The 12,209-nt window shown below is 49.3% G+C and overlaps 1 protein-coding gene across 1 annotated transcript in view; it reads right to left on the bottom strand.

Annotated features, from left to right (window-relative positions):
• Nucleotides 1-12,209, bottom strand: part of COL6A3 (collagen type VI alpha 3 chain) — a 69,048-nt gene that overhangs the window by 31,992 nt on the left and 24,847 nt on the right. The window contains 13 exon segments of the mRNA XM_007452909.1: nucleotides 1,849-1,902; nucleotides 2,337-2,402; nucleotides 3,017-3,079; nucleotides 3,533-3,586; nucleotides 3,706-3,750; nucleotides 3,841-3,867; nucleotides 4,962-5,033; nucleotides 6,025-6,078; nucleotides 6,591-6,683; nucleotides 8,224-8,369; nucleotides 9,376-9,454; nucleotides 10,546-10,883; nucleotides 11,527-12,126. Of these exon segments, the coding sequence (XP_007452971.1) occupies nucleotides 1,849-1,902; nucleotides 2,337-2,402; nucleotides 3,017-3,079; nucleotides 3,533-3,586; nucleotides 3,706-3,750; nucleotides 3,841-3,867; nucleotides 4,962-5,033; nucleotides 6,025-6,078; nucleotides 6,591-6,683; nucleotides 8,224-8,369; nucleotides 9,376-9,454; nucleotides 10,546-10,883; nucleotides 11,527-12,126 (1,691 nt within the window).

Raw genomic sequence — 12,209 nt, 5'->3', positions numbered from 1 at the left:
CCTAACTGGAGGGAGAGGTAAGACGTTAATTATAATGGAAGGGAGTCCCAGACTCTCCACACTGTCCCGGCCAAATATAACACACACTCGGTTAAGTAAAGTATTCAGCGTGGGCGTATGTGAACCTAAAAGCCTGGCTGTACTTGGTCTGGGCTCATGACTTGGCAATATCTTCCCCGATGCTCCAGAAGTGAACCTTAGTTCAAATAAACGTGGGCTCGCTCTTAAGTAATCCATGAATTCCCACCTCAAGATGGCTTCCTCTTCAGTGGAAAGGTTTGGGGTGGGAATCCATCCTGGATATATCTTTGCAAGGTTAGGGGTTGAATTCTGGAGCCTGTGACGCACCAGCCTTTTACAGGCTTGGCCTATCTTCTGCATCAACCCAAGAACCACCTTCTCTTCTCCCAGTGAACAAGCCCCATGATCTTCTGGGGCCACCATTCTGCCCTGATTCACTGTAACGGCAGCTTCTTTAATGGAAGACCTTGGCCTCCTTCCAGGGATGACACATGGACAAGAGGGGGAGGGGCGCGGCCAGGCCAATCTCCACAGAGTAGCAATCTGCCTGCCGCTTCCAAAGGGGACCTCACCAAGTATGACGAGAGGCCACCTGTGCTCAGGCCATGTGAGGAGTGAGATAGCCCAGGGGAAGGATGCCTTTCATCTGGGCGTGAGCCTGGCTTAGTGATGTCCTAAGGGAAGACAGCCCTAACTTGACCGCACTGATTTCAAACCCAAACTGACACCCTGTGCATAGAATTAACACAAACTGTATGCTTGACTGTATTTTAAGTCTCTTCATGGAAACAAGCTTTGGCTCTACTCATGAACTAAGTTGTTCAGCACATTATAACAATGGAGTGTTTTCCTCATTTTTTTTTTTCATTGTAGAAATCAACAGCATTATTCAAAAATAATACTCAAAAGCTTTTAAGGTAGCATTTTCAAAATTTAAGTTTTCTTCTGAATTTTCAAAGCAAGGTTATGCCCATAGAATATCATTTGCCTAGGTCTGAGAGTCATTTCTTTTAAAAGCCCTTGTCAGCACACACCCTCTGATCTTCCACTGCAGATCCCTAACCATGTGACTGCCACGGGGGAAAGGGCTGAGGGGGCCCCGATCTGGCCCCCATCCCCAGCCAGATGCTGAGCAGACACCTTTCTCAGGCACCCACCAGCGCCCTGAACTAGCCGTGAGAATTTACAGACTTCCAGACACATCTTCTCCCAGCTAGGAGGTCTGAGCTCTGTGTAACCCTGGGCCCTGGAAGCACTCAAACAGCTTTTCCCAAAGAGCATTCATCTCCCTTTGGCTTCAGCAATTCTTCAACAAGACTCAAAGACGAGGCATGCACTGAGCGGTCTACAACAGGCATTTCTGAAACGTCTTGAAAAAGCAACTGCGAGATGCAATTCACTAGAAAATTGACTCTGGTTTCACTGCTGGAGTTACAGCAGCATGAGAAAAACAACTATCAAACACAGCAAACATACGCCCCGTCAGCCTCCCCGCCCTTTATCCCCTCACGCCCTCTGTATTTGTGTTTCTGTTTAGATTTTTTTAAACATTCAGTGGGATAAAGCCCAGCCAAATATTCGAAAGCGCAAAGATAGTACTTTTAAAAACGTCTACTCAGTATGTTTTGGAAGGGGAGGGAAGCAGCCTGGGGGAGTCCAGAGTGAATGATAAGAACGAAGGGTGTGCAGAAGCAACAGCACATGGGGGACAATGGTTTCTGAAATCGCCTTAAATTCCCTAAATAAAAAGTTGCTGCCCCAAAGAGTGTCTAGCAGAGTTAAGTAAATAGCACCACAGAGTCCCCACAAACCCCAAGAGGCACTCACGCTTTTCCCGGGTTCTCCAGGCCCGCCAGACACCCCATCTGTCCCAGGGAGACCCTGTCATGGGAAAGAAAATTAACATAAGATTCTCGTCTGCAAAGAAGAACTTGTAACTCAAATATCGCACAAGACGCTGCGGAAAAGGAATGGATACACACAGGGCCAGTCGCACACTCTGGGGGTGCCTTAGACACAGGTGCACTCTGCCCCCCACAAGGCTTAGGCTTGATGAGCACTTTCTGGAAATATCTATGGGGCACAACTCTGCCGAGAGGAAGTCCCTCTTGGGAGGGGTTGTTGCTGTTCCTCTTGGAGACCCCTTTGCGAGTGTGCACACTGGCTTCCTGGGGCTTTCTGCTCCCAACCTCAGCCTTGTACATCCACAGCCTTAAAGACCATGTTGTGGCCTCCGGGGCTGGCAGTGAACCAGCTTGAGTTTAGTTTCTCGGGCTCTCGGCACAGGGGGAGTCTAGGTACACAGAGTGCTGTACCATGGGGCCGATGTCTCCGGTTTCTCCTTTGGGTCCTCTCTGCTGGCTGTCCCGTCCTGAGTTACCCTGAAAAGAGAACAGGTCGGGGAATAAGCCACGTGTGCAGGGAAAGCCACTGCTGCTGGGTCAGTGACCAGGAAAATATTAGTGGTGGTCTGAATGCCAGTTGCTTTGGCCACATCCCATCCAGATAACGCCCATCTCACCCTGATAGAGCCTGCCGTGGGGTCAGTAATCACTCTGAGCCCCAAACAGAGGGGGAGATGGCTCTTCCTCCCCCCGGGAGGATGGTGACCAGGCTCGCTCTTGCCTTGTCCTGGTCTGGACCAGAAGAGGCTGGCCCAGCGATGGTCACTTGTTGACAGGTTTTATAGACCCATAAAGCAAGAAAAACTGCAAACTTCCCTTTTCCTAAAGCGAACTTAAAGTGTCCAGAGACCACATCTTAGGGAAACTTCTCGGGTCTTCACATAAGAGGCTTTGCAAAGACTTATCTTTGCAGCGAGAGGGCAAAGACATCTCCAGCCACCCCAAAATTCTAAGAAAAGGGCAAACCACATATTTTGCCAACATGTTTTAAAGCGATTTCAAGAGTAAAAGTCTTCCTTTCAACCCACTTCTCCCCACAAACCCCTTCCCTGGACTCAAGTCACAAATCGGTGACGAGGATTTCCCCTTACCGGGTCACCTCTGATCCCAACATCCCCTCTTTCTCCTTTGTCTCCTTTGGGTCCTTTGTCACCCTAAATAAAAACCACAAGCAGAGACTGAGAATTAGATGAGTTTCACATATTTATCTCACCCTCAAAATTGCGTTCTTCCAATCACAAATCTTAAAAAGAACAGTGTTTCAGCATTTGCCATTTACTCATTTTCCATGAAGGTAAAATTATTTCCGGATACTTTAGGTAACCCACAAGTGTTTATTGGGGACCTACTCTGTGCCAGGCGCTGGGGATTTATTTCAACAAAACACACTCAGTCCTTGCCCAATGGGACTCTCCAAACAAGAAAATATAATGTAAATATGTCACAGCTGACAAGGGACATAGGAGATGCCAAGGATGCACCCCAGGAGGAGGTCAGGGAAGGCTGCCTGGAGGAAGCGGTCTTAACATACTCAAGTAAAAGAAATAATCCCTAAGTGAAATGTTCATAGTTTTTCCATGACAGTAACACTGCAGAAATATACTTACCCTTCTTCCTGCATTCCCTTTCTCTCCAGAAATACCAGGCAATCCTTTGTCTCCCTGCCAAAGACAATGATAAAATGTCATTCCTGGCACAATTTCTACCACAGACTGAGGTGTTAGTCACTGGAATCTTCAGGACCAAAAGCAATTTGCACTTAGAGTCCAAAATCACTTACATCTTCACCATCAAGACCATCAAGTCCAATTTCTCCTAATTCACCCTGTGAGGGGACAAGACACACAGGTGAGTGTAAAATATGGCAAAACACTGGGAAAGTTTTAAATATAAAAAGAAAAGCAAGCTTAAGTACCTTCTCTCCTGGGAATCCACGAGAGCCCTAAAAGGGAAGGGAAAGAGGAAACATTAGCTCCTTCCCAGAGGCTGAATAGAATAGGCTAGAATAGGCTAAGGGCTCCCCTCTCCCCGTCCCCAACTTAAAAGTCAGTGTCTAGGGCTTCCCTCTGGCTCACTGGTTAAGAATCCGCCTGCCAATGCAGGGGACACTGGTTCAATCCCCGGTCCAGGAAGATCCCACGTGCCACAGAGCAACTAAGCCCGTGTACCACAACTACTGAGCCTGAGCTCTAGAGCCTGCGAGCCACAACTACTGAGCCCGTGTGCCACAACTACTGAAGCATGCGCGCCTAGAGCCCGTGCTCTGCAACGAGAGAAGCCACCACAGTGAGAAGCCCGCGCACAGCAGCAGAAACCCAACGCAGCCAAAAATAAAATCAATAAAATAAATTTATATTAAAGAAAAGTCAGTGTCTGAAAATTCAGTGTTAGAGATTCGTCTGTTTGGCTAGCTCTCTCTCTATCATGAGGGGATCATAAAACTAACTTGCCTGGACCTGAGCACTTGGGTAGTGTTGGCTCTCTGGCAGGAGGGCTGGGCCCTGAAGACCCGGGACAGGGGCTCCGAGGAGGCCCCTTTATAACATTGCAGTGGCCTGTCTCTCAAACTGCAGCAAATTGAGGAGAAAGTTCATCAGCCCTTGACTCCAAGTATGTCACACACAGAACCTTCCAGCACATGAGTCCTTTCCCTCTGTCTCTGCCCCCCTCCACTTCCCTCACTCCTCCCAGGTCCAGGGTCTGAAGCTGCCGGGCACCGGCCTTCTCTCTGCCCTGCCCCACATCCTGTCTGTCCTCATCAGTGTGTTCTGACTGCTTCACACTGCCATACGAAACTGTTTCTCCAACCTCAGGCTCCCTTCCCGGCATGGTGTGCGCTCCTGAACCTGCCAGGCCCTGGGCTGCCTCTGTGAGAGGCCACTGGCTGCCAGTGCTGAGCAGAGAAGCTGGGGCAGGCATCTTCCTTCCCCAGGAGGCACTGGAGAAAGTGTCCCCCTCTGCACGCACCACCGACCGCCCTCTCCCCGCTGGGGCCCGGTGCCATGGTCCCCTCCCCACACATGGGGGTCACTGTACCTTTATGCCCCTCTGTCCGGGGCAGCCCTGGAAACCTTGAGTGCCGTTCACACCAGGCGGGCCGCGCTCACCCTGTCAGGAGAAACAGAGGCATTTTGCGAGTTGGAGCTTCTTGTCACGTGTCTCCACTGAGTAGGGAGCCCTGGGAAAGGCGTGCATTAGGAAGCAGCCCACTGGCTGGCGGGCTGATGTGCCAGGCGGGGCCTCCAGCATCCCCACCCGCGGCCCCCGCAGGCTGACCTCTGCACAGGGCCTTGAACCTGCAGTTCCCTCCCCTGGAGGGAGTGGGGTCTGGAAGTGTCTGCAGCACAGAGGGCACCTCCCGGTGGGCGGAGGACAAGCAGGCCTCAGGGTACTGGGTCTGGGCGGGGGCTGGGCCCGTGGAGAACCCTCGGGCTGGCAGCTTCTCCGTATGGTCCTGGGCTCCCAGCTCGCCAGTGGGGTCCAGGCTCAGCCCTGACACCCAGCACTGCCGGACGGGACCTTGGGGGCTTCAACTCCTCCCGCTGGGGCCCTCTCTCCCCACCCCAGGGCTGGGCCTTGTTCTAGTGTCTCTAAAGTTCTCAAACCACTTCTGGGCAGGATTCTGCTTCCCGAAGGCCCTGCTTCAGGCTCTACCCACCCCCAAATGGACCCCTTGGTGACCGATGACCCATACCGGCAACCGCCCTCTGGGAGGCTGCCCTCAAAGGTGTCACCGCTACAATCCTGACTGGGTTTCCCCTGCACCCCAGCTCCAGCGGCCTCTCATCTCTGCCTGCCTTGGTAGATGCTGGGTTTGCCATCCTCAGTGGTCCTCTGTCTCAGGAGCCATTTAGTCCCTCCCTCTGAGATGGAACACGTAAAAACCTGCACTTCCTACCCACATTTGTCATCCTCAGATTCTCAGACTAGTCTCCGTAGTACAGAAATCTGAGTCAAGTTGTTAAGAAAGTTAGAAAGTAAATTTTTTCTGGTGGAAAAGACTGGAAACGGAACAGATGAGGAACCCCACAATTCAATCCCAACATGTAAAGAACAAGGAGGGAATAAAGATTTAAGGAATAAAACAACCTTTACTTACAGGTCCACCCTCGTCACCAGGATAACCTCGATAGCCGTCTTCTCCAGGAATACCCTAGAACAAAGTAAATCGTTTCCTTGGTTAAACGCTATGGTTTTCTCTGTTTCGTATTTAAGCATCTCTTCACCCCCGTTCATTTGGTAGAGCGGTGCTTTCGGTGTCCCTGGAACGTGATGGTTTCCTACTCATTATTTCAGTGCAATTGTTCTACCAGGATCTTTAAGGCTCTTGATCTACCAAGAAATCCTGTGCATTTCCTATAACTTAGAGGCAAATGTGAAGAATCCCTGCTGGCCGTCCTAGTGAGGCTGCCAGTCAATGATGCCACTGGTCTTAACATAATTTTATAAAATGAAGAACCAATGCATAAAAGAACCCAGTGGAAAGGGCGGAGGGAGCAGACACAGGGACAAGGTCCGCACCTCAGATTCTATCCCACAGCACAGCTAGCTCATTCTCCCCCCTTTCCCATCTCCCCACCATCATAGCAGAGAAATTCCCCAGCCAAAGTAATGATGGCTCTGAAATCTAGTCTCAGGCGTAAGAAGAGGGCAAAACCACCGTACCTTCGGCCCAATGCTGCCAATGGGCCCTCGGTCTCCTCTTTGTCCAGAGCATTTGCAGGGAACCCCACAGCAGGCTTTCTCGGCAATGTTGTCCTACCAAGACAAAAAACGAAGTTCAGATCTCAATAAATGTCTAGAAAAAAGGCATAAATGTGCCGTCTGAGGATTGCGGCATCCACAGCAAGAGATAAAGTCGCCTCCTACGGCACTCCCTTGAAGGCTTAGCCATTGGTGGGTAATACAGTGTCACAAATGGACTCTGAAGACCCACCAAAGATAATGCATCTTATTCACAATGTCACCTCAGGCTGGGCCTTATTTCTAGAAGTTTCCAGCATAGATATTCAAGCTTCAGGTGTTAAGTATAGCTTACATTTTTTTTTTTTTTTTTGCGGTACGCGGGCCTCTCGCTGTTGCGGCCTCTCCCGTTGCGGAGCACAGGCTCCAGACGCGCCGGCTCAGCGGCCATGGCTCACGGGCCCAGCCGCTCCGCAGCATGTGGGATCTTCCTGGACCGGGGCACGAACCCGCGTCCCCTGCATCGGCAGGCGGGCTCTCAACCACTGCGCCACCAGGGAAGCCCAGCTTACATATTTTTAAGCTCCAGAAAGCAAAACCTGACAAACCATTGCAGACGGCCAGGATGGAAGGTGGTTTCAGAGCAGAGACCATATGCCCTTCCCCAGAACCCTGGTCAGAGTCACGGAACATGGTGCCAGCCTGGAGGAAGCCTGGGAGCAGCTGCGGGGTGGGATCCCTGCCTCTGAGCCACAAGCACCGCACCGCCAGTCACCAATGACTCCAGCGCCCATCAGACACCCTGGACATTCCCTCCCATCCCAGCCCCTGGCCTTATGCAGGAAAGCGCACACCCAAAGTACATTTCTACCTGCTAAACTCATGATGGTCAATGCCTTTTCTTGCAGTGAATTTTCTAGAGCTTTCACTTTCTCCCATGTCCTATAGGTTTGTCAATTAACTCAACTTCCTTCCACTCAATAAAAAAATCCGAATTGCAGCCCTGGGAAGAAGTTCGGAGGGCAGAAGGGGGTCGGCTTGTCCCACAGGGCACCGCTGCCTCCTCCAAAGAAGCTCTGAGTTGAACGCTCAGCCCCCTCAGGTCCCAAAAGCCCCCAGCCTCACCCCCAAACCCAGGCTTTAACCCCACCTGTTGAGAGGCTGGACCCAAGAGGATTAGGAAGCCTATGGGGCGCCCTCATTTGCTTCAAAGGAAACTATAAGAGAAGGCAATGGAAGCCCCTTTCCACCCAGAAACGCATATTCTTGCTTTCCCTGTTTCCTGTTTACAGAGGGAAGGGTCAATCTCAATGTTATGGCTCCTCAACAATCTTATAAATGAAAAGAAGTCTCTTTAAAGGGAGCAGAGGAGACTCTAAGGCGACAGCTGCCTCGACACCCATGCCCGGGTGGCCGTCTTTCCAGTTCTCAGATAGCTCCATTTCCAGGACTCATGTTATGGCAACAAAGTAGGTCCCAAGTAAATTACATGAATTAAATTGCGCACCCAGCGGTCTCTCCTCCATTTGCCTGGTGATAACGGACTGCGTTATCCTGAGATGCCCAATATTGTGCTATCTAAACCAGTTTGTGTGTAGATACATAAAACACTCACAAGTTGCTCCGCTAGTTCATAGTCTAGGTCCAGCAAGTTCAGTCTCAGGGGCCGGTTGTACGTGAATCCTCGCCCGAACTCCAGCTGCATCAGCTGCTCCAAGTTGGCGACACGTTCAAGGCCCACCAAGATCAGAGCTCGGACGCCTGGGGGGACAGGTACACTTAAGAAGCCTCACCTAGGCATTCAAGAGCCACAGTACTTTTCCTCCTGACTCTCTTTTATTTTTTAAAGAAAACTTTAGTATAAAATTTGACCTTTAACTGAAACATGCTTAATCACACTAATTAGCTGCTCCGAAGAGTTGAAATACTGGAACTCAGGACTCCTCTGAGCCATTGTTTCTGACTTGTCAGTAAGTAAATGGATTAATGTAACTCTAGGAAACACCACCATGAAGTTTATTCATACATAAATTCTCAAGCTCTGGTCTTACGTAACATGGGTATGCTGTGGGAAGAATTGAAATCCCACATCTCCAAAATCAGATGATGGCAGTCTCATCTCCATTGCTCTGGAAAAGCAAGCTAATAAATAGAACATTCTTATGGTAAATTATGCTTCAACAAATTCTTCTTAAACCTCTAGTGTTGACATCCACTTTTTTGATTAGCCAGTGCTACCAAATTCCAAAGCAGATGAACAGTCAAATAGTACATCTGATAACAGGTATCACTGCACACCAGTCACCTTAAATTTGGAAAGTACGCTTTCCAAATTTTATGTGAAAGTGTATCTTTTCTTGACGTTGGAGTATTTTTGAGCTGTGATAACTGCAAACAGAAAATACAGCAAGATTTTTTGCTATAAAATTAATTCCTAGTTTATATAATACAACCAAATGAATCAAAACTTCATGTTCTTTTACAAAAGCATCATGCTTTCTAGATGTCCGACCACAGGAATGAGCCTGAGACCCCATGGGGTCTGTGCCAGGACTTGGTAATAGAGCTGTCTGTGTAAGTATGGGATCCTTGCTGCCCCATCCTGTAGCCCCAGGCTGGTGACAGAGGACCAAAATGCTGGGATGAGGTGTCCTCCAAGAGAAGCCACTCCCCCAGAGGGTCCCTTAGTGGAGTCGTTTCTCTCTAGCACAGCAGTGCGCCTGCCTCACCCAGGTTTACTCCTCCTATGGAAAGCCCCAGAACCCACCTTCTTGTCGGAGTTCCTCCGATGCTCTTTGTAAGTCAGCCAGATCTCCATCCACCCCATCAGTAAAATGAATGACCACCTGAAGACAAAAGATACGTCAAGCGCCAGCCAAAAGTAAAAGAAACATCACAGACCCTTGAGAGAAGGATTAGCCAGTTCAAAGCCTCCACTTTACAGCAGAGAAAACTGGGGGCCAAGGTTGAGAAACAATCACCCCATGTTCATAGTTCCTTGATACTGTGCAATAAATGAGGTATAAAATAAATGGGTATAGGGTAGGACTTGATTTATTAAAAAGCACGATCAACAATGGAAATAAAAAGTTTATCTCATTCTCTTATTTAGGAGACGTAGTTTCTAGAAATCATGCATATGCGTGGGCGTGTACATGCGTGCGTGTGTGTTTGTGTAGCCTGTGCTCCAAAATTCATATTTTGAAGTCCTAACCCTCAGTGCCTCAGAGTGTGACCATGTTTGGCAATAGGACTTTTAAAGAGGCAAATAAGTTAACTGAGGTCATTAGAGTGGGTCCTCCTCCAATACGACTGGTGTCCTTCTAAGATGAGGCAATTAGGACACAGACACACACGGAGGGAAAACCACATGACGACAGAAGGAGAAGACGCCGTTTCCAAGCCAAGTTGAGAGACCTCCAGAAAAGCAACCCTGACGCCGCTCTGATCTCAGACTTCCAGGCTCCAGGACTGTGAGAGAACAAATTCCTGTTGTTTAAGCCACCCAACCTGTGGAACTTTGTTATGGCAGCCCTAGCAAACTGATTGTGCGTGTGTGCGTGTGTGTGTGCGTGTGTGTGTGTGTGTGAACCAATACAGAGAAAGAGAGAGATAAAAGTAAATACAAATAGAGAACATAATGCATTTAATGGTTAGGACTATGATTAAACATGAATTACTCAAAAATTCAATGCATTCAAGCTTACTGATTTCCAAGATTTTTTTTAGAGCTTTAGTAAAACTAGAAGAAGATATTCCATTTCAGCCCAGTTGATAATAAAGGACTCTTACACACAGGCATCGCCAACCCCATCAAACATGAAGGGCATCTACAGAAGAACAGTTTGGGGAGGGGGCTTCCAGCCATCGAGGTGTGCCCCTGCCCAGTAAAACCCAGGGATGGCACAGGAAGCGGAAACGAGGCAGCCGTCCTCACCTTCACACTGTCTGGCGAGGCCTGCCGGAACTTGCTCTGGTAGAGCTTCAGCGTGTCCGCAGTGAGGATGTAGGGGTGCTGGGTGCGCATGTTCTGGAACTTCTCAAACAGCTCTGGCTGGTACTCAGCAAAGTCAAAGGCCTCCACGGGGCCTGAGGGCGTGTTGGCCACCACGGACACCTGCACCGTGGGCAGCTGGCTGCCACTGCAGCTGATTCTTTGCATCTGGCTGATTCTATTCAGAATTGTGTCCATCTTGGACTCAAAGCCCCTCTGAGTCACAAATATGTTCTGATCTCTTGAACCATCAAAGCCCAGAATCACATCCAGGTTACAGACTGTAAAGGGGAAGGCAGGCCGTGAGCTCGAAGTCGAGCTGCCGAGATGTGTTCAACCTACAGGCACAGCTCGGGACGTGGACCAGGACACCACGCTCAAGTGCAAAATGGGACCTTCTGTGTATGAGCTCTGAGAAGCAATTAGATCTGCCTCTCTCACTGGGAAAACTCACGCTGACTCTTCGGAGCCAAAATTGTTGGCCATTCAGTATGTTTGCTTTCCTGATATTAATCAACTTTGGCATGGTATACAGCCAGTATCTATCTAAATGCATCCCGAGTTTGTGCTTTAGACTAAACACACTTGAGACCGCAAACCCTCTGATCTCAAATAATTGATCTAATAAACCTACAAACAGAAACAGGCATCAATCAGTCTGAATTATTTAGGGGATTAAAGAGTAGGGGGTGGGGAGTAAATCTGGTAAGAGCAAAGAAAAGACAGACATCCACTCCTATCCTGGAACCACATCTGATCACTGTGGTAGGTGACAACCAGGACCCAACCCACGTGGATGTAAGTCAATGCCTGACACAGCAGATGCTATAGGAGCCCAGAGGCCAGTGCTGGGGATCTGGGTAAACAGGTAACTCACCGACATCGACAGGACATGGTTGAAAATATGCACCTAAAGGGCATTACCTTTGGAAACATCAGGCACACCAGGACATAAGGTTTCATGCATCGCGTCATGCAGAGTTTCCAAAACCTGCTCGCTCAATTCCGACAGCTCCTGGACGCTCCCCACCCGGAACGCCGTGGCACTGTTGGACGCGATCTTCCCAACCTCCTCTGAGTCGATGTTCCTCACGCCCACCGCGAACACTTTGACGCCTCTCTGGGTGAGTGCCAGGCTTGCCTCCTGGGCATCCTCCACCGACCTTCCTCCGGTGATCACAAAGGCAATCTGCGGGACTCTCTGATCCAGGCGGCTGCCTGCCTCTGGCACGAAGTGATTCAGACGCAGGTGCTCCAGGCCCACGTTGGTGTTTGCGTGCCTCCCCCCTTTGTAGACCACCTTGTTGATGGCATCAATAATCTGCTGCTTGGTGGAAAAGTCCTTCAGAAAGAATTCGTCGGTGGGGTCAGAGTTGTACTGGACCAGCCCCACTTGGATGGAGTCTCCCCCTTCATAAACCGTGTCCACAATTTCAGACACAAAACGGAGCACTTCCTGGAAACTGTCCCTCCGGAAATTGATGGAACCATCCAACAGGAACACGATGTCTGCTTTCTTTTTCTCTAAAGATGATTACAATGAAAAAAAAAAAAAAAAAGGAGAAATTTGGTTTTTATATCCAAAACAAAAACACAAAATGAAAAAT

The sequence above is a fragment of the Lipotes vexillifer genome, unplaced genomic scaffold (genome assembly GCF_000442215.2).
Source record: "Lipotes vexillifer unplaced genomic scaffold, Lipotes_vexillifer_v1.1 scaffold652, whole genome shotgun sequence".
NCBI lineage: Eukaryota > Metazoa > Chordata > Mammalia > Artiodactyla > Lipotidae > Lipotes > Lipotes vexillifer.
The sequence above is the reverse complement of the archived record's forward strand: the minus strand, read 5'-3'. Positions and strand labels throughout refer to the sequence as shown.